This window comes from Erithacus rubecula (genome assembly GCF_903797595.1).
Source record: "Erithacus rubecula genome assembly, chromosome: 14".
NCBI lineage: Eukaryota > Metazoa > Chordata > Aves > Passeriformes > Muscicapidae > Erithacus > Erithacus rubecula.
Window position 1 is genome coordinate 15,684,469 of NC_136666.1, and position 23,667 is coordinate 15,708,135.

Sequence of the window (23,667 nt, forward strand, 5' to 3'; positions counted from 1 at the left end):
TCTGAAGCACTAGACTGAGTAAAGACAGAGAGATAAGGCAAAAGCCAATAATCAGGAGTTATCAACTTATATTGCCAGTTCCATGTTTTTATTGGAATGCTTGATTTACAAATATTTTCCAACCACCCCCCTCCCAAGTTCTTTCTCTTCCTGTGTAGTATTTCCTGACTCTCCAGTTCAGTATTCAGAAAACAAGAACACAACAGTTTTACTAGGATATCTAATCATAAAAAGCATTTCTTAGGAACATTATTCAAAATGTTCTGCTTAAGTTTACACACTGATTGTAATTGCCTCTTCAGACATTATTAATTCACTCTGAAGTTTCCTTATGATTTGAACTTGCTGTGTCTAGCTTCAGTTTATTTAAGAAGTGATTCCTGAAATCTTTTCTGCACAGTTTGCAGCACATTGTTGGCTGTACTAAGAAATATCTTGGTTTTTTAAGTCCAGCAAAGAATAGTCAAGAGTACAAAAGACAAAAGGTAAAAACAAAACCAAAAAAAAAAAGGTGATTTTTATCCAGATACCGTAATTACATTTGTTTTTAAGAATGCATTCAGGAAGCCACAGATGCAAGAGACCCATTCCCACTCTAATGCACTGACACATACAGTGATGGACTCAATGGTTAATACAATGTTCAAGTCCCTGGGAAGATCTCGAGTCCATCACAATAAACATACATAATATCATAGCTTTGGTCTACAGCATTCCATAAACTCAAATGACAAATTGCAGGCTTTGGTTTTGAACAGAAATATCAGAATAACCTGACAGTTCTCAGGCAGGGGAAGAACCACTGAGCCCAAGGCACACTGAAGCACTGGGACACAAGTTTTTTATTGTAAGCAGATCCTTTGTATAAAGTTCATTCCAAACCCAAAAATTCCAGCATGCATCCTCTCCTCCATACTACAATAGCCATGCAGCTTTTCTTGCAGAGAAACATTTAATATTATGTAAAAAATAAAATTAAAAAAGTATATTTTGAAGCATATACTTTTTGATTTAATAAGTTGATTTAATAAGCACCACATGAAGAAAATCAATGAGTATATGTTATAAAGCTCTTCACATGATCCCAGCAGTGCCTCTAGCAATGTCTATCTTCTAAATTCCTGCCAGTATTCTAATCTAATGCCTTTATTTGTGGTAATTTTGAATCCCTAAAATGATTTCTAGAAGTTATTTTAAGTTCAAGAGTTGCTAACAATTTTTCATCGTGAGATTACTGTTTGAATGTTACCTGTTACAGGGAATACTGAATAAAAATCATTTTCAGAGCACCTTTTCACAGCCCCATTAGTACCAGGCCCAGTTGTTTTCACACAACAAATTCCTTAAAACCATATTCATGTTCAGGCACACCAATATTCACAAGAATGCCATTAATATCCCTTGGAGTTTTGTTTAAAAAAATATTAATCTGCAACTTCTATTTTAATCATGAATTGTGTATACTGGCATGTGCTAATAGAAGATGCTAGAAATAGCAGAGTATCATTTTACAGAAGGCAGGGAAAATGGATTAGATCCAAAGATGTCTCTATCTCATTTAGTGACTGAAACGACTTAACTCCATGAAAAACAAAACTGAAATACATAATAGATTCCCTGAAGGAACTGTAACGAGCTCTACAATTAGCAGTGAAATAAATTCACTATGAAACAAACATCTTTGTAGCACATAGCATTCAGGTAAGAAACTAAATGTTGGGAGACTCTCACACTGGGAATTATCTACGTTCCCCTGGACAGGACACCCCAGAACCCCACGGAGCCAGGATGGCAGCAGCATGTCTGGTACCTTTTCCTGAACTCAACCCAAACACACAGGACTCCACACTCAGACAACTGACCCAGAAACAAACTGTTCCTTGAGTTACAGACATTACTAGATTATCTCAAAGTTCATTATGCAGTGTATGTCAAAACTAACACATTTTCAAGCACAGTGTCTTTCAATTCTGTATTGAGCTAAATTTTAATTTGAACAACACCTGAACTGACAGCTCCTTGCTATGGATATGGATATGGATATGGATATGGATATGGATATGGATATGGATATGGATATGGATATGGATATGGATATGGATATGGATATGGATAGCAACCAGCTTCTTTCAATTAGGTCCTCAAGACACAATATGCAAAAAAAGCACATTCCAAATAATCACTTCAGATCTGCGTTATCTGGCTTTAAACTCTGCCATTATCTCAAATCCCAATCCCAAAGATGCAGAGGCATTTACACTCCAACCCCACATGCTTTGCAGCACAAGCTCTGTAACATACTGGTCCCACTGAAGGTATCATGGTCCTACTTAATTCAGTGGCAAGTTTCCCATGTCAGTGTATGAGACCAGTCCAGCTGATGATTACCAGAGGGATAAAAAGTATGTCTTTGTCTCTAGCATGTGACAGAAGAGCTTTGCCAATGGAAATGTCTGTCCAAGGTCAGCAGTTCTGTTACCAAAAGGTTCTGTTACACAGAGCCAGTAAGAAAATACTGCTGAAAACTACTTTGAGAAGTCATTCTGACATAGCTCAGGGCTCTACAGTTTATAGCCTTCTCTACACTTTCAAGAGTGGGTAATGCATAGCTTTTTCTCTTAACAGTAAAAAAACACTAGAGTAAATAAACAGACTGATGAATACATCATTAATAGTTATGAATAGCTATTATATAGCACTCCAGAACTGGACTGCTTTCTTTCCCAACAAACACACATTAGAAAACCAGCATGAGATGCTTCCTGGGGAATTTCAGATACACCTCATGGCTCTATTAGAGTTAGTCTGTTTTGGCTCAGTAAGACACATGAGTTAATGTTGCAGCCCATTCTCAACTTGACTGCTAAAATATTTTCCTTTATCACACTGACACTCTTCCTACAGTAAAGATCTACAACAAATTGAAAGTCTGAAAGGAATTGGAATACTTGGGCATGGGGAGAAGAAAATACTCTATTTGTGCTGCATGAAATTCAACTCATTCCAAATGGGGATTTTATGAAAAGTATTTACAAAGTTCCACGAACAACCAAATGGACCCTCTCCTTTAATCTACATATTTTGACTACCCAGATAACATTCCAGAAACACTTTAAAGCTTTATATACCACTGTCATGCTTTCTCTTTTTAACAGAAGTTTATTGTTTTCCAGTGGCAAGAACTTAAAAATTTTATTCTGGAATCACTTCAGCTTGTGTGGAAAAGCCAAAAATGCAGTCCTCAAAATGAGCAAACCTCAGTAAGCTGAATCATATTCAGCAGAAACATTAGAACTGTGCTTTTTATGAGGGTCACAGGCTTTACAAAAATGAGCAATAGACTACTGCAAAACAGTTCACAAAAGCAGTTTGCTTTTGAAACAGGAGCTTTCAAACATTTGGATGACTTTTAGCCGAGTTTGAAACTCGTATTCTTGCCTGCTTTTTCCAGTACCTCCTGATTTTAAACAAATACCTCCTTGTGAGCACTTTCCTGACTGCTCACTTGCTTAGTGCTTTTGATGAAAGTGTGGAGCTTGGTAAACCTGCTTAATGAAACCACATGGAACTGAAGACAATCTCCTAAACAGAGAAAAACACGGTAACTGATACCTAGGAACATCTGTTGTCATGTCCTAAAAAAAATAAATCTTAATGGCCTTGAGCTGACTTTCAATTCTGCATTGAAGAAACTAAAAGGTACAAAATGAAAGGAAAACCAAAAGCAATCAACTTATGCTCCTTGGGAGAAAAAAAGAAAAGTAATGGTGTTTACAAGCAGCTTTGATGGCTACAATTGGCTTATGACAGAACAGGGTCTGGAAAATTCAGTTTTGTAAAGCATTCAACTGCATCCTTGAAGGAAGGGCTGCTGGGTTATTTTTCCTGTTGCTGCTGCAGCATAAGGGTAACTTTCTTTCCATTGTTATTTTTAAAGTTTGAGACTTCTGCTTATTACCACAAATATTGAGAAAACAGTAAATGCCAGATCTGAGTTTCCAAGTATCCCAGTGTTATGTACACTATAAAAATGCATGAATTTTGAATGCTATTTTATCAGTGACAAATTTGTGACCACCATTATGCCAAAAAACCAACTTCATAATTACCATTTCACTAGTCCAATAAATTATTTGATAGCCTTTCTCTTAGTTTCAGCTTTCTGATCTGCTTGAACATGTTCATTTCTGTCCTGGTGTAACTCACCTGCCTCAATAAACCAACTTTATTGTATAAGAAAGCAGAGTGGCTGGAGTCTTCTAGGCTGGAATTACATCTTCACAAATTCCTAACATGGGAGGGAGTTGGCAAATTTAGCAGACTAAATCCATACCAGCACTTTTAATAAAACATATGAAATGGATAAAAACAAAAAAAAGAAAATATGATAGCATAAACCAAGAGCTCAGGGGATAAGGAGTTAAGGAGTAGCATGGGAAAGAAAAACTCTGTCACTTTCCCATACATGCCAACAGCCTGGTTATTTTTAATCAAAAATGTTACTCTCTTTCTGATCTGCCTATTACAAAAATGTTCAAGTGGCTCAGGACATTTTAATATAGTTAAGGGAGTTTTTCTGCCAGCTGTTTTCTGATGCTGGCACATAAATGTGACAGAAAAATTGTATTCAATGATGTATTCAATTCATGATGTTATATATTAGTAATGTGACTACTTTTCACTGCACTGCCAAGTCAGCTATGTTCTTACCCATTTTCTACCAAATGTGCAAGTATCTGTGGAAGTTCTTTAGATAGAATCATTGCTTTAGTTCATCATCAATTCAGTTAGTGTTGATGGGTGTTATACAAATTGTTCTCATGAAAAAAAGGAATGCTGGTGTATATAACGTATCAAAACCTCTTTTGGATGAAAGCAGGACAAAGAAGAACTGAGAAAACCACCCAGACAACAGGTTCAGAATATTTGGCCTTCTTGAACTGCAGGTAGCTTATTCTATTTCTTAAATTTTGAAGTAAATTTTTGGTAAAATTATGGAAATCACTTTCTAGTTCAGACTGTTCCCCATAATAAACTCTCATCTACAGGCAAGATTTCTGTAGAATTCATTCCAGCTCCACAGAAATTAAGGGACTGATAGCAGAAAAGAGTGAAAGCAATTCCATAACAAGCACCTGAGCAGCAGCTGAGATGCTTTACCCACCAGAAGAGAGATAATGCAGGTGTCCAGCACGAGGACTGGCATTTGAACTTCTATTACAGCAAGACAGCTCTAGCAATAACCACATCAAGCTAGCACAGAAGTTCTCAGGTTGCTCCAATTTTATCATCTGCAATGGCAATTTTTAGACAGATTTAAGGACGGTGAAGAGAAAACTGAAGGGCAAGGGGTAGGTTTTATAAATCATAAGCAACTCTTCTCTCTCCAGTCCACTCATCAGAATTGCCTACAAAACATGCACAAATGTAGACAAAGTAAGGGTTTTGTAACCTGGGAACACAACAGGTTATAGTGAGGAATGCCACAGTTCATAAATGCACACAAGACTGATGTGGATCTGGTATAAATTCCACATAATCTCTAATTTGCAACCCACTATACATATCTAGAAGTATACATTAAGATGTTATGTACTATGAATATACCAGGATCCTCTATGGTTTTGAATTAAGGATCTACTTCAGAAAAAACAACTGTACAAGAACCTTGGATTCTGAATACCTCCTCAATATCGAATTATCTCCATAAAATATTTATATACTTTCACTTTAAACAAACTAAAACTTTTTGACAGTCAGAAGATGTTCTTTTCTCCTCAAGCAGCCTTTTATATAAACAAGCTTGGCTGGGATTCTTGACTGAGAGAAAAGGTTAATGATGTGGGAAAGGCAAACATCACAGTGGAACCGACTAATAGGAGACACTACAGCCAAGGCAGACAGACAGGGAAATAGATTGTAACATGTCTACAGTGCTTGTCATGCAAGATCAGTCTAGAATTAAGAACAGACAGTTAGTTCTGATCAAAACACCTGTTTAATCATTTATTTTCCTTCCTCTCCTTGACATTGATTTCACACTGCTCAGAAGGCCTTTCCTGGCATAACCTCCACCCAGTTGCACTAGCACACAAAGCATTCTTCATTCACTGAGATGCAACTTACCCAAATAGTTGTTGCTCTTTGACATCTCAGTAATGTTGATTTTAGTAGCTCCTTCAGGAATTTCCACTATCTTGTGGTAGCCAAGATTTGTTAGCGTGTGTTTGAAAACTCCAGACACAACTTTGCAAGCAGTGTTGTCCCCTCCACATATTCCACACTTGTCAATCACCTTGTCAGAACCCAGATAGTCGTCACAGCCAATGCTCTGCAAAATAAAGTAAGATTTCTTTTTCCAAGATCTTACAACTGCAGACTTTGGACATAACAACTGAGAATAGTATGACTTTCAGAGAAGAATCAATTCTGAAATTATTTTGTGACTCAGCATTGCAGCAATGTCTTCTGTATGGAAAAAAGCAATAAAACCCAAAGGGTTTTCAGACTCAGCGTTTTCAAGGAAGCAGCAGGTTTTTACATCCTGCCAGGCAAAATCCAAGAACACACCACAAGCAGTAATGCATTGATCATGCTGACTGCATAATCCTCAGCTGAAACAAAAGCTGAACATTGTTCCCACAGCTACTGCTCAGAAAAGAGGTGGAGAGCTGTGATTTTGCTATAATTCAAAATAGGCTAAGAAGCAGAATGACTTCCTCTATAGTCTTGTCTTAATCTCCTCTAAAAGTGAGCACTCAACCTATTCTCACCAAAAGAGGTATGTGAGAAATCTTTATACTGCACCTAGACAGTTAGAGAAGAAACTCACCTGTTCATTGAGCAGAAAACCTTCAACCCACTCAGTAACACACCTGGACAGGATAGTTTAAACTAAAATAATTTCCTAGAATCATAGAATAGTTTGGGTTGGAAGGGGACCTTGAAGATGATCCAGTACAAGCCCCTCTACCATGGGCAGGGACACCTTCCACTAGACCAGGTTGTTCCAAGCCCCATCCAACTGATCTTGATTTGTACAATCCATAAAACACCTTCCCTAAAAAGAAATGCTACAGGAATCCTTTTTGCAAAAACAACACTGGTGGCCATTTTTTATAAAAGTTTAAAAAACAACTTATCTGAGATAAATCAGCTTCTGTTTTGTGACAACACAGAAAACACTTCAGCAGCAAGCCGAGGAAGAGATTATGTCCTGGAATTTTGATATTGGTTAAGGCCTAAGTATAGCCTGGAGATAAATAGGAATTTGTGACTGGCTGACAGCTAAGCAGCACACAAACCATATGGGATTTACTTCTGGAGTACAGAATTTGACTTGACTAGTGAGGAAGCTCCAGATCCTTAGGAGACAACTTTAATATAAGCAGCAGATATTTAATATAATTCATGACAATATCTTTAAGTTATTAATGACCAGAAAATTAGCTGCATGTAATTGGAAAATCTGTATTCTTCAGAATAAAATTTGGTTTTATTTGTGAAAAGGGTAGAAATGCCCAACTCAGAGCTTGTTGCTACAAGCATCACTGTACTTACATGTTGGAGACAAGACATTCCCCAAACCCTTTAAAAACATGGCATAGCTGATCTAGCCAGCACCAGGATGTCCAACAAAGAAACCCCTGCAACCCACACACCCCCAAAATGACACAAGCTACTTCCTGACATGCCATGAACCATTTTATCCAGACACTTTCACACAAGGACATTGGGGGTTACAACAGAGGAGACTGTCAGAATACCAGACACCTGGGGTTCCACTCCTATGGTATTCCACTGACAGCTTACTCAGGAGAAAGATCTGAAAGTGATCAACAAAGGAATTCCAGCAAGAACTACAAATATCATGGAGTAGTAGGACTTTAGAGTGAGACAAGTATTGGTTTTATTTACAGCAATTGAAGTCAGGAGTAGTGTGTTCTTCAACTTCAGCACATCAATAGCAATATTGGAAAATCTATCAAAATCTCCCAATTCTCAAAGAAAACATAATTAATTTCTGTCACAGATTTTTAAACTAAATTTTATTATTCTACTTCACCGTTGTGTCCTATAATGAGATACAAGAATAATGATGTCCACAAGGTGGCACTTACAATCTTTGTGAAATCAAAATGTAGGTCTGCAAAACAATTAAAAAAAATTAATTTCTTACACCTAAACACAAAATTGATATTGCACTTCTTTTCAAATGAATCTTTACCACATAAGTAACAACTCCTGCTGCTTTGTTACCAGTAATATATTATTTAAAATGTCAACCCAAGGATTTACTTTTCTTTGGAATGCAAAAATGAAAATGAAAATAAAATGTTCTACTAAACTGAAATGAAAAAGAAATCTCAAACTGTTTCTTCTTGTATCATACGTTCTCCTTGTCTGGTGACCAGGTGGACTTCATTTATCAATCATAAATAAATATTTTAATCCAAATCCTCATGTCTTTCCTCCAAAGAAATCCTCACTGACTTCAAAGTTGACACCAACTGGAAATTTGCCAAGTCACAGAAGTCAGTCTCTTTATAGATTTGACAGGGCCAAATGATATCAATTCCATTGTCTTCACAATGCAAAATTTATTAACAAATTTAGAAGACTTTTGGATTTAAGTGTGTCAAACAGAAGTATGTTGTGGGGTTTTTTTGCAATCGCATGAATTTTTGTGCAAAATTAAATCACTCCCACTGAGTCTGGGAAAATGAGAAAGACCAAGTTAGGAAGCACCAAAGAAAATTTTATGTACACAAATCTTTGGGACCAGCTGAGGTTATGGTGATTGGTGGTGATGCCTAAAAAGCAACTGCCACATTCATCTTCATTAAGGGCAAGGAGGACCTGAGGATCAGTTGCAGCTTGGCCAACCTAACAGCCCTCAGAAATACTGCAGAGACAATCCTCATGGAAGTAATTTCCAAATGTAGGAAGGACAAAAAGAAACCAAGAAAGAAGACTGGGATCAACCATCAAGGATATACCAAGTTGAAGTTGTGCCTGAACTTGTGATTCACTGACAAGTTCAGCACAAGTGCAGAGGAATGGATGTTCTGTGCCTTGACTTTAACAAGGCCTTCAGAGTTTCCCTCAGTATCAACAGCCACACTGGAGAAATTCAGACTGGGAAAGTTGACCACAAGGTATTGACAGTAAGGTATCACAGACACACTGCTCCTGCAAACCTTTCTCTCCAGGCAGAAGGCACAGCAGATAAGGAACAAGAAGCACATAATGCTCTGGCATCTGAAAGCTTTGGCTCCTCACCTTTCAGAATTACAGTCTGCATTAGAGGACTTTGATTCCTTTCCCAGACAGTCAGTTTCTGATATTTTCACCCCAACTTTTATTCTCCACTAGGAAGCACAGTAATTTTTCTAAGTTTTTTCCTCCAAAGTCTAAGCAAGTCTTCCTAGAGATTAGCTGGATGGCTCTCCCCTCAATGTGGGAAGAAGCTGAGCATAGATTAATATTACTTTTCTCTGACTACTATAACCTTCACATATGATCTTATAGATTTAACTCCTACAATTAGATAAACATAATTCCTTTTATTTCTCTGTCTGTGAAGGGCAGTAAGTGGGACACCAATGGAGATGTTATGAGTGCTAGAGAGTAACAGCCAGCATGTGCCATTTGGATAGAACAGCAGGGAAATGTCAGCACAGCCTGTGTTTGAAGCATTTTACTGCATGTGCACAGACAGTGCAAGGTTTAGTGGGGCATGTCTTCAGTGGAAATGAACTGAACAGGCTGTTCAGCAGTGAGGAGCCATGGCTGTCCTTTAGCAAGAGATACTTTCAGAAAACCTCCCAAGGCAGAGCACAACAAAGGCAGCAGAGCCTGCCTGTCTCACTTCAGTGTCTCACACATCTTCAAGGTTGCAGCCTAACCCTCATTTGCTTTATGAATCAAAGGAGAAATGTTGAGAATTTACATTTAACCACAGGATAACAAACAACATTCTAATGGCTCTCACTTGATTTGTGGTTAGCTATAACCATAATTTTTACCCAAACATTTGATCCTTCTTTGGCTTTAAAATATTTCCTGCTGTCCACAGGCCTAACACACAAATCTTTGATGCTATTTACAGCCCCTCACGACTAGATTGTGGTAACATCAGATGTGGTCCACCTAATTAATCACAGATTTTCTCACCTGCACAATAGCTGGTTTCATTACCTATCTGTCCTTTATGCTGAAATTCATTTGGTTAGATAAATTTCAGACAGTAAGAAGAAGCAAGCTATTTATTTTTGACAACCTTAAGAATTCAAATTACATTTACAACATGTAGATATGCAGTTTAGTGAAAAAAAAAGCTACTCACACGAAGACATATAAAGACTCTTTCACTAAGATATTCAATAGTTTCTTACTGGCTAGAAAATTACTTGAGAGAAAAAAGGTTTTATTCTTGTTACAATAGAAAAAGTAAGGCCGTCCAGGAAAAGTAATCATGTGAAAAGATGGTCTTAGAGATATCAACTAGTAACAGCTAACAAAAAAAAGATTTAAAAATCTGAAGTATGCATCTCACACTGATATCTCTGACAGATAGGAAAACAATTTCTCTCCTGTTGTTTTAAGGAAAGATACTCTAAATGGAACTTGCAGCTCTCCCATACACAAACCCAATGTAAGGTCTATGAAATCAGCAATGCTGCAGCAATAAAGACCTGAAATACAAACAGACCATTGCTGGCTGTCAGCTATCAAAGTCAAAAGAGCTATTCAGCTTTGAGACCCCACTCTACAAAGAGCTTATTAAAGGAGTTTACTGAAGTGTTTTGAAGTAACTGTGTTAACAGCATTTAAGAGTAAAGAAGATGAAGAAGCCTAATCCTAATATGTACATTCCATTGGCAAAGGTGAGTGCAGGACTTGTGGGAGTGTCCCCATTTGATCCCATCCAGTTCAATCAGCAGCTCTCACTGCTGCCTGGGTTAGCAGGAATCTGACCCACTCCCAGGAGCCTCTGGCACTGAATCCAGCCAGGGGCACATGGCCCTGCACAGAAGGAGAGCAGTTTCACCATGGAGGGACCTTGGGCTCCCATACATACCTGCTGGAGTCCACTCACATATCCAGGGTCCTGGGGCTTCAGTTCTGAGGCTTTGTACTTTCAAGCTGATCAGATTGCTCACATTCACTAAGAGGGTAAATAGTGTGATAGAAAAAAACACCAGAAGTACCTCAAATTGAAAGGATGACTTTTTTTTTTTTTGTTATCTGAACATTAAAATTGCTATTAGAAGCTCCATACCCTGAAAGCTCTAATGATCAAGCAGTAGAAAAGATCCAAATAATATATGCACCTCTCAAATGCACTGGTTTTTTCACATAAAAAAAATTAAAACCACAAGGACAGCAAAGCTGCTCTAGTACAAAAGCAGATTAAATCTAATCTGACATAAATATTCCTAAATCACATATTAACAAAGCACTCACATCTGCTTGAATATACTGATCTGCTGCAAATATGCCAGATTACTTGATAGCCTAGATTCAGCAAGACTAAACAAATTCAATGCTTCTATTTATATAACTTAACTGGAAAAGCAGAAAACCATTACAGTATCTAAGGTCAGATACCAACTCCATACAATATAGTTCTTTAAGAAAGATATTTTCTTTCCTACAATTTGTATACAAAGTGCGTATTTATGATGTGGATCATAATGCTAAAGCCTTCAAAAATGCACACAGGACATGGATATACAAATGCACTGAATTCAGTAACAGAGCAGTTCTGAAAATTAATGAAATGTTTCTCCAAATCTAGCCTAAATTGACCTTGGTGGCAACAAGAAACAGTTAAACAAAATAATACAATTTATGTAGTAGATGTTAATGCTGTGCCTTTTTAAAACACTTCTTATCTAAGTGGCTAAAACTAATGCATGTCAGCACCACCCCAATCATATCTCAGTATTATTGCTGGCAAGTAGTACCATGCCCACTTCAGGATTCAATGAAAGGTCTCCACAATTCTCTTGAAAAGAGTGGTACTTCAGGGAACAAGTGTAAAACCCTAGATAACCTCACCGAAGTTAGAGCTGTTTCCTCAATTCTACACATCTGACTCCCTGCCAACCCTGAAATTCTGTCTTTTAGTTCATTCCTGAGCTTTTACAATACCTACCATTATTATTTTCTGGTTCATGAATGTCATAAAGAGCATAAACAAACAGTAATAACATTTGAAGCCAACCTGAGGAAGAGAGTGAAAAAAACAAATTCTTTCAGTTATGAGTGGTGCTCAGTCTCCTGAGCACTTGGAGGCAAACAGTCACCTCTCCCACACAGCAATGAGTCACTGCTCCTATGGCAACTATTTCATTGTTTCAAGGGAAATCCTTTAGCAAGGCAACCTTTTGATGCTGTTTTTGTCCTGCCCTTTAGGAACACGAGATGGAAAAGATGCCAGTCCATGTTGCCATTTGAATGATACAAAAATACAATCTGTTTCTTCTGAAAAATTCGAAGTGGCAGAGCAGTCACTCCACAGAACACAAGACACCTCCAATGGCACAGCCTGGAGTGGAAGCCTCCATTCAACACAGTTCTATTTTCTCCATCCTTGGTGCTGAACAGCTACACAGTATCATCCCAATTAACATCCATTTAAACAACATGAGTGATTCTCCCAAATAAACACAATCTATGTATTTACACAAATACAAATGCTCTCTCTCCTCACTATATGCAACTGTAACTGCATACTTGCAAGTAGTTGCAAAGAAGTCTTTCAAACTTACAGGTTCAAGTTATCTATTTTTTAATTGTTTTCTTGCAAAGCTCTATTTGAGCTTTCAGGACTGAAATACTCAAGTTTTGCCTGTTCTATACAAATAATAGCCCTCAAAATAAAGTAGGGGAGCAGGGGAGGAGTGTTGTGCAAATGCCCTGGAAAACACGTGGAATCTCAATGTTCTGGAGTTTTACATAATCCTGTTGACCAGAATTTAGGAAAGGAGGCAGTGTACCCTAGCCCTGTTACATGAGTTCTTCATTGGCTTAACTGCACCTCCTGTGCTTCTGTACAGCCCCCCCCTGAGCTGGGGAGGCCACACATTTGAGATGCCACAGGTATGTTCATCCATCTGTACACACTCATACCCAGAAACACACACAGAACAACCTGCTCTGCTTTGCACTTCTTTCTTCATTCCTACCTTCTTTATTTTGAGGCATTATGTTCATTTCAACACTCATACTCTTCCTTTCCTAATCTCATTCTTTGAATATTACTTTTTTTTAGTGCCTACACAAGAAGCTGTTGCATCTAATAGTTTTAATAAAACTAACTGCTTTTAAGATGTTTTTTTAGGAATGCACATTTTTCAAAAGTTCAGTCCAGGTTTGAATATCATTATAGGCTCCGTGCAGACAGACCCACAACCACATTCACAGTGTTTTCTCAGGATGGAACTCATTAAAGGTTTAGTTAATTTTGGCAAAAGTCTGATATGCTTGCAAACAAATGCAATTGCACCACTTTCTCAACTGACCCAATCATTTCTGAGTTCAATCCACTACAATCCCTCATATTCTTGCAATATAGTTTGCTCTAAAATGTTTAGAGACAGCAGCTCCTGTGATTCTTCAAATCACTTGTCTACTTGAATCTTGGGGCTTTTATTTCCAAGTGCTTTTTCTCATGATACCAAAAAGAATAGAGTTTTTTGTTTTGTGTAGATACTCCCTCACCTCCCCAAACTTAGAAAGCAAGAGGTCTCAGTGAAGAATCATTTCATACCAATGAGGACAAAGGAAACTGGAAATTACTAACTGGTTTTAGACATTACTAGCATTGCATTACAACTCTTGTGACCTGCTCTAACACACAGAAAATCCAACTCTTACAAGCAATTTTGTAGGAAAAAGGAATGTGTGCCAACTTCTGCAGAATACAATTTATATTTAAGTACTACTGCATCCCAACACTGCTCCCCAAAATACACAAACATTTCTAGACCACACAGAATTCTCAGCTTCATTCTGTAACAGATTTACAAGTTCTACCTGCTTGCTATATTTAAATAAATGCCCCTATGGGTTAACAAATACTTGCATCTCTCTCAATTTCAGAGTTAAAACAAAGATTTTTTTTTTTTCTGAAAAATAAGGCACAGTATATTAAAATATCCCAGTGTAATACTCCTGTAAACTTCTGACTGTTCCATGCTGCTTAATAATACAGAAGTCAAGAATAGAGACTACGTGAGGGACCCTTGAGAGGGGAGAAGTTAGATTCACTGTCTTTCTAATAATTCCCTATGTGAAAAGAACTCTAGCCCTTGCCAACAGACTAGTCCCAACTGGCTTTATGCTAGGGTTGTGTTTATTCAAGTGTTCTTTATGAAGGAAAAACTTGGCTTTATTTCAAGGTAAAGAAAAAAAACCTCCAAGCAGCAAAATATTTTAAGGACAGATGTCTGATCTTGAAACAGCAGCTAACATAGCCAGAATATATCTGTGCAATAAATACTGACTCATTAGTCCTCTCATTCAACTGAATGTATTTCTTTTTATCCATGATGTTGCTCACAAAAAAGGTAGCACAGTTCTCTGTTATCTCCTGGGACAACTTTAATTAATTCCTTTAATTCTAATAAATCTGAAATACAATAACAAGTGTTTGGGTTTTTTTTTTTCCCCTCCAAGGGTTTGATGGTGTCTTTTGGAACTGTGCTACCAAGAGCTGTGAGGTGCATGGCCCTAACAGCAGCAGCACCCAGGAACTGGATCCCTCAGGGATCTCCCCTGAACCCAAGGACCACTGGGACCTGTGCTTCAGCCTGCACTTGGCTCATGTCCTTACTTCCTCTCCACCTTGGTGTGCCCACCTTCGAGACTACTTGAACTGATTCAATTTCATGACCAAAGAAAGAAAGAAATACAAGCAGAGCTGGTAACTATAGTAATGGCTAATATTTTCAAATGCTTTCCAATAGTATCCTGTTGCTTTTAGATGGGTATAGCTCTGCCAAAACTTAACAACCCACACTGAAAATTTCCTTGCCAGGGACTTGAAACAAGCTGAACATTTATTTTCAAAGAAAATAAACAGCAAAAATAATTTTATTTTTTTTCCAAAACCTAGGATTATATAAAACTGTGTGTTTTGAAAATATTTTAAAAAGAACTTATAACTGGTTTACTCAGAAATGCTTGCTCTTTTCTTTTTAAGATTAGGGGCTCAAAATTGGCAAGAAGACTGAGTCAGTAGCAAGGATGTGATCCTTTCTCTTCTTATGAAAAGATGCCCATGTCTAGTCAAGATTTAAATCCCTGAGTATCACCACAGCATCTGGTGGACACATCATCAACACAACACACAAGTTATGGACTGGGCAGTACAACACTGAAAGAAACCTGGCCCCACTCTGCATGCTCCAGAGCTTCAAGTAAATTCCAGCCTCAGCCAACAGATTGGTACTGTCATGACAGAAGTGCAGGGAAACAGCCACTGAAGCAGCTCAGAAATGGTGCTCTGCTGAGGACTGAGGATGTACATTATATGGTCAGGGCATGCTAAGGACACAGAGACACTCTGGAGCACAGTGAAAGGGAGACATGTTCTCCCACCACAGAAAAGGGCAAAAGAGAAGAGGATGAGTCATTTACAGCCAGAACCTGCAGAAACTGTACCAAAGAATCCTGAGTCTTAACACTTCAGCTGCTCAGCAGCAGTTGATACCAGTGGCTTTTTTATCTAATGACTGCCAGTCTTCATGAGTCAAGGTGGTTTCCTGATGAAACTTCTTGGAGGAACAGGAGTTTGCAGCTTTCCTTCTTTAAAAACAAAGAAAGCTTTTATGACAGTTCCAAATACTCAAGAATTACAATATTCAAGTATATCTCTCAGTAAGCTCTCAAACTCTCCTTATCCCTGCCCCCCAAACTCTGTATGAATTTCCAAGGTCAGCTAGAGGTGCAGAGATGTATCCCAACACTGCACCCATAGTAAGGGGGTGGGATATACCACCAGCAGGTAAGAAACATTCTTTCTTTGTAGGAAAATGCTACTTATCTTATTGAAAGGTCTGACTTGCCACTTACTCAGTAAGGCATTCCATAAATGCTCTTTTGGACCAAGGCATGGTGAAGGGGAATAGGCAGTACCAAGTTCAGGCTTCAGAATCTGAGTTCCAAGCAGGGCAGAGTGCAAGCAGGCAGTGCTCTCATTCTTGACTGCTCATGTTCATTTTTACAGCAGATTCTCATGGTCATCCCTGGGCTGCTCCTGAGGCTGCATGGCCATGCTCGTGTTCCACAATGGCAGCAGGCCAAGCCCTGACAGAGGAGGTTTAGAGACACCTACTGTGGCCTGACCTCACTTCACCCCTGAAGAGACACTCCAGCTCTTTAAATACCAGAAAGTCATAAACAGCCCAGAGGAGGAAGTGGGATCACCACAATTTCACCTTCAGGATGCCTAAGTATATCCAACTTCTCTGTCCTCCCTGTGGTTTAATAAGTCACAACCTGCAAAGTCATCCTAAAACTCCAGAGAAAGGGACTGAATCCAATATTCTCCCTACTCTGAGCTGAAAATGACACTCCCCAGACATGATAAAGTAAAAATTAACAGGTTTTGGCCTTGGGCAAAAAGAGCATTGATGGAATGCCTAACCAAGTAACCCCTATCTCCTTTGATGGAGGGATACCCTGCAGCAACAAGAACTGAGATATTCTTTCAAGAAACTCATCAACAATGGGAGGTAATTTCCAAGCTTGACTTCTACACTAAAAACTGGAAGCTATTGTATTTATCATGCTAACAGCAAGGCATATGCATCTTTTTCCTAGCACTTCTGTTCTTGGAATATATGATCCATCTGCTAGTAAATTAGCTCAGCCTCAGGGATTATGTAATATTCTCACTCACATACTGTATGGCACCAATTACACACAATTTCAGTTTCAGTTGTATTTTAGACATTTCAAAATCTCTCATTCCAAAGTACCAGTAAACTCACTGATGTAATTTAATTGTTACACATTATTTGTGCCAAGACATGACTGTTTGGATTAATCAGTCTGCCCATGTTTGATCCCCAGCAAAATCACAAAAACAACTCTTCTAGGGCTCTTACTCTTCAGGCTTATTCTTTTTACTCCAAGCCCTGATGCAGTTCATTATAGGAAGCCAAAGTAACACAGCATTTTTGTTCAAGGCAAATTCACACTTAGGCTCTTGCCGGAAATAAATACAAAATTTCCTCTGGCTGTAAACTGAGGGTTTTCTCCCATTTAATTCTGACTTTTTAAAATTTATTACTCTGCCAGTGAGTGCTTTTCAAATAGAAAATTGATCATTTCTTTTATTTAATGCTCTTGTACCTGCCGTGGCTTGCAGGAAAAACATGGCTTTGCTAGCTGCTGTGAAGGATTTGAATCCCATTCCTTTTTCAATCCTGCATGCTTTTCTCCAGTTTTTTCTCTCTATCACTCAAGTATCTCTTTATTCATAGCAGGGGGTAGGAGAGAGAAATGATGAACAGTGTTGTGCTTAGCCTCCTAAATACTTTATCTGGGCACTGAACTCAACAGTAATTCTGCTACTTCATTTACTGGAAAAAACCCACATATTTCTCAATCAGGCAAACTCTGTGGAAAAAATGTAGCACTTTTCCAGAATATAATTCACGAACAGCTAATGAGATGTGTGTCCCATCTACCTCCATTTCCCAGTGTCTCTGGAGTGGGATTTACTGAACTGGTCCTACACAAGCAGCAGGCACTCTGACTAATACTTGCTTTGGTATAGCAATTTCAACTGTCCAATGCAAACATGTGCCCATCACAGTATGAACAGTGGGAATTCTTTGACAACCAGCCAGACACCCCAGACAACTGTCCTCTTGCCCAAGATTGTTCTGCTTGCTCTGTGTTATAGAAGCCCACAGCCCAAAAACTCTGAAATAAATTTTATGCTATTCAACAAAATAGAATTAAAATCTATTTTGAGCACATTTAGTCATCTAAGTAAATGTACTTATATGTACATACAAATGTATATATATGCACAAATGTACTTTCATGGTACATACAGTTGAAACAGTTCTTGTTTCCTTATCAGATTCTGACTTGCATATAACTTCTCTCTGAATTTGAGATAGTATTCAGTTCTTTAGAAGCACTATTTAATTGTGATTATCCTAAAAATCTACTTGAGTACAATCACATACAATCACTGGTCAACTACAGGGACACAATACTATCAGGTATGAAAAACTGCAAGTTATGACTATGATGGAGACCTTAATCTGAATAAGACCCTGAATGAGTTCTTCAGGACTGAGCCCTAATTTAAGAGTGTCTCACAAATAAGCAGCATTTAAAAAGAAACGTCATAGAAGTGCACACAGTAGCAAAAAAACCCTATACGACATCCCAGAAAATTATGCTGACACTACCTTTAAGGGCTTACAAATGCAATTTGCTTGCTCAAATTGATGTCACAAGGTGTCTAATACTGGTATTTCATAAGTAACTTAATAATTAGTCATTGTAAAAATAAGACTAACTATAGCATTTACCCATATGGATCTATATAACAGAAAATTTTGAATTATTTCCTCATTCCAATCCTGCAATATGTATGAAGACTCACTTCACACACACACACACACACACACAAAGCAAAATAAATTCTTTTTCCTAGCACAAAGTAGTACAAAACAAGTAACTGCAAAAGCAGGCAAGTACAGTGTCAATAAAAGTTCTGGCAAACTTAGATTGTTCCAATTAGAGCGACAGCCAAAAGCTATATGGAAAGAGCCAACAAAATACCAATGGCAAGCAAGGAAAGAGCCAGCCAAGCCAACATACTGTTTGGTTTCCTATCTGAGGAAGGAGAGAAGGAAGAGAGGTGAATTTCCACCTGGAACAAATTCATAAAGTAGTCCAGAGCACAGAATTCTGGCAGCTGTATTTGCTGTTATACTGAATCAATATCCTGATCAAATTTGGCAACACTCAGGCAAGCATCTGTTTTCTGCATTCACCCCTATGTAAATAGCCAAGAAGCTGAGCTCCATCTGAGGCAATGGAGGAGCTTGTGTGAACTGAGGAGGACAATTCTTCAGCCTCAGGGGAACCATAATAGCAAGGGTTTCCCAGCAGCTTTCTGCAAGAGAAAGTGAAGGGAACCAAATTTTCTCTCAGCACGTGAGCACCATGCACAGTGTGCATGCAGAACCACGCACAGCTAACCATGTGCAGTTTTGGCAAATCTATCACACAGCAAAATGATCACAGTGCACAAAGCAGCTGTGACTAAACAAGGCAATAATATATGAAGCACATATCATTTAAAAATGTGTGCAATAATACAACAAAGTATTAAGAAACCCACAACAATCTCAAGATTAAATACAATACAAGCACAAAGGAATAAAAAAAGGGGGAAGGTCAATTAACCAAACCGTACCCTTACACAAAGAAAGTAGAGAGATATCCTTGAAATCAACTGAAAGTCAAACAGAAGATTCCAACCCCTTCATGAGTCCTAAGATTGCCTTAAGTCAGCTAGGTGGTTATAAGGAAAAGTACTAAAATGCAAGTAATGCTTTTGAAAACATTACAGAGTACAGTTCCACACAATCCTGATCTTTACTTCTCCAAGATTCACCTGAACAAAACAGTCTATCAGAACAGTCTCTAAGCAGTTTTATTTTATATAACTTTGGAACTGGAGAGTCACAGGATAATGCCCTCCCTAGTCTTTAAAATAATAAGGGAGCACTATCAAAATGTGCAATATCCCTTTGTGCCAAAATACCTGAAGCCCTATATAAATTGCTGTCAATAAGGTGTCATCAATTTGCTGAAAATCAATGCTCTAATCAGCTATGTTATTATCCAACATGTGTCTACAGCCATGTTATACAGGCAACTTATTGCATGAGAATAAATATATTTCCATATGAACATTCCAAATTGCATTTATATTGCTTACATCTACATTTAACATCCGTATCATTAGCAAATGAAATACGATACATGAAAAAATTGCCTGATAATTCAGTACAAATTAAACTCCAGAGCTGAGACAGAAGACTGATAGTACAATGTTGTTTTAATAAAAATTACTGTAAGTGGAAACTACTTAAAGAGCTTAAAGGAAGGAAAATTCTATTACATAATACTACCAAACTGTATTTTTAGTGACGACAGACTGGCTGTGAAATTATAGCAGATTGCTAAGACATCAGTGCTGGCTGAGGAAAAACAGTTTTATGGTAAAGCAATCAATTGAAACATTAGTAATCAGATTAACAGAGGATACAATGAGAGAATTTAACAAGCAAGCAGATTGCACAGACTTGTCTCCATTCTGATGCCAATCGACTGTCGATGAGTCATTCTATTCCTATGAAGGATTTTGAATAATTTTTCATTAGTTAGATTACAGTTATGTCTAGAGAATATACTGTAAAAAATATCTTACAAATGCAGTTTATTGAAATATTCCAAAAGACAGTACGACAGTGTTGTCATAATTAACACTGACTGACATCTTCAAAATGACAGAAGTCTGTGTACAGAATTGGATCAAAACTATTCAGATTGTTATGAATGAAAATACGTATGAGCTCCAGAACAAACAGCCAAGCAACAATTTAAAAAAAAAAAAAAGCTCTGTGTTGCTAACAAAGGACAGCTTTCAAATTCCCAGACCTCTGCAGGATTGGTCCCAATGAGTTTCACCCCGTGTCTCTCCTGCTGAAGAAGTGAAGGTGAGTGAGCTGTGTGGTAGTAGGGACCATTGTATCTGTCACACTACAAAGATGGCATGCTAGGAAAAAAGATTCTGTGATCCAGTACTGGTGCTGAATAAATTGCCTGAAGTGCAACCTAACATGAAGCAGAGCCAGAAGTTTCCACTCCTCAGTGCTCTGTACATGAAGCGAAGCCAAGAGTTTCCACCACTGTGTGCTCTGCAGCATAAGACCAAATAGACATTCAAGCCCACAGCTAACAGGACAGGAGGAAAAGTAATTCTCTGCTCCTTCAATATACTGAGCAGGATCAATGACCAGGAAATTCAAAGAGCTTATGCAAGGAATACAGACTTGCAAAATGTAGGCAGAGAAACTTTGTAAAGATCACAGAATGAATCCTATTATGAACTCATCATATTATGTTTAAAATATTTTATTTCTGAAGAATTTAGCCCAGATTGCAACTACCATTTCATATGAAGCTGTAAAAAAGTCACTACATGATGTTTCTTACTACATATTTGTAGAAATTTCTAGGTGTAGATTAGAATTCAAAGAAATCATTATTTAAGTCAATCTGTGCCTTTGTGATGATTAGTTAAAAATAATTTCTTTCTATTATTCTGGATACAATACATACTATCTCAGTATAAAGAAAAGTTGGTTGTATCACAGAGAGTTTTAGAAACCTGATGCTAAAACTAAAAAAGAGCCTAAATATTCTTTCTACCCTTGAGCAAAATTTGCAGCACTTTGAAGTTCTAACACAAAATTTTCAAAGCCTACCGAACCTTAACAAGAGTTTGGGCAATGTTCTCTGTATAAAAGGAACAATGAAATTTGTAGGGCTGAATAAACTATCCGTGGTTTAAGATCCAGCCCTTCTCTCCCCTCTCTAGAGTCCTGTATGGCTCCAGACCTCCCTGGCAGGCTGCCCTTCCTCCCAGCCTGGGCCACAGATCCACCACAGGATTTCTATCCAGAGGCAGCATTTCAGGATGGGAGGGTTCACAACATGAACTTTCATCAAGGTTTCCCTGTTCCATTTCCACATTCCTTTCCTTTCTCCAGTGTTATGCAGAACAGCACAGATTAGAGCTACTGTGGTACCTAATCTAAACACCAACAAAGGGAGCAGATGAAGTGATCCTGGAAAAGCAAACATGTCTGAGCAATTCTCATCAACCACCACCCTGGCCCACAGAAACATTTCAACAGGCCTCATTTATGACGTGCTCAGCCTTCAGCAGCAGGAAAGCACAAAACCTAGATTCACAGGAAAAATTCCTCACATCCTGTTCAGTGTGGAATTCCTCAATTCCATTGTACAATAACTAGGGAGGTGCTGCTGCTACATTTTTGCTATGTAAGTAGTCCAGGTTTGCTTCTCTAGTGTCTTTCATTTTGACTGGATACAAGCAAAAGAGAAAACTGGGTGAAACACTCTAGTATTTTTATTTGTTCATATTTAGTACTTACTCTGCACTATTGTGTACAAACCAGACATACATCTGGGTATATGCTACCTGGGCAGCAAACACTGTGATGAAGAAAACTGTTCTAATTGCATTTTACTGGAGAAGATTTTAAAACACATTGTAAGCAGTTAATAATTTTAAGATGGACTTTTTGTGTATTTATTGAATTAAATTTTCCTGGACTTGGTTCAAGGTTTTTGTATTTGAGATATTTGTTTTAAATTTAAAGCAACAAAAAGCAAGTACACTGCTATATTCCACAGAACATCTATTCTGTGACCACATGACAAAAACATCAACCATACTAATAATTACTCCAATTCATTGAAGAGTATCTCCTTAAACTTGGCAATGCAGTACAAAGAATTCCAAATGTAATTCTTAACATCCCCAGTTCAGGACACTGTCAGAGTTTAGAAGTCAGGCTTTCTCAAAAGGAATGCTTTTAACTTCAGCACTCACAGGGCTGAAATTATTGCAGAAAAAAGTATATTTCCTTTTTCCTTCAAACCCACTGCCTTCTGCGCAATTCAGCCCAAGGTTATAGAAAACTTTATGTTCTAAGTTTGGTGATCCAAATCCTCCAGTCTTTACTTAGGCAAAACTCCCACTGAAGTCAGTGAAGTCAGTGGGAGTTTTGCCTGGGTAAGAACCACTGGGTTTGGCTGAGAACACCATGGCTCTGTAAGCTGAGAGAATGGAAGTGAAACTTATGGCTGCATGTAAGTAGCTCATGTTTCTAGCCACGAAGATCATAAATTACTTTACAACACAAAAACATGGAATGGTTTGGGTTGGAATGGATCTTGAAGATGATCCAGTTCCAACCCCCCTGCCATGAGAAGTGACACCTTCCACTATCCCAAGCCACATCCAACCTGGCCCTGAACACTTGCAGGAACAGGGCATCCACAGCTTCTCTGGGCAACCTGTGAGAATGTTCAACTACCCTCACTGGGAAGAATTTGTCTCTTATATCTAATCCAAATTTACCTTAATTCACCAGTGAAGATCCTAGTAATTTCATATTATTTACATTAGGTTGTAGAACTCATATGACAAAAGAAGACAGAAAGGTTTGTATGACCATTGAGTTAAGTGATTAGGATGACAATAACTCAGCATGCCATTACTGCTTTTCAGTACAACTTCTAACACACCAATCATGAGAAAAAAAATCTAGGACCTAAGAATAAAGCTTCTCTACAAAAATGCAGGCAATGATTACTTGAACATGCATCTCTGCTTAGGGTTTATATCAAAGAAGCCAAGAAACACATCTGAGACAGAAGCCATGTGCGATAATTTGTTATGCCACTTTTGTACTTACCTAAAAATGTAGGCAAAGGCAAGTAAAAATTGAATTTGTAAAGTCAATGGCACTGCAAATGGATCAGCAGGTACAGTTACCACACACAAAAGCAGTGAGAATG

General features: G+C 38.1%; 1 protein-coding gene across 4 annotated transcripts in view; it reads right to left on the reverse strand.

Annotated features, from left to right (window-relative positions):
* Positions 1-23,667, reverse strand: part of THSD4 (thrombospondin type 1 domain containing 4) — a 204,362-nt gene that overhangs the window by 38,026 nt on the left and 142,669 nt on the right. For all 4 annotated transcript variants that reach the window (XM_079318468.1, XM_079318470.1, XM_079318469.1 and 1 more), the window contains one exon: positions 6,127-6,331. In XM_079318468.1, coding sequence (XP_079174594.1) covers positions 6,127-6,331 — 205 coding nt within the window. The remainder of the gene's footprint in view (positions 1-6,126; positions 6,332-23,667) is intronic.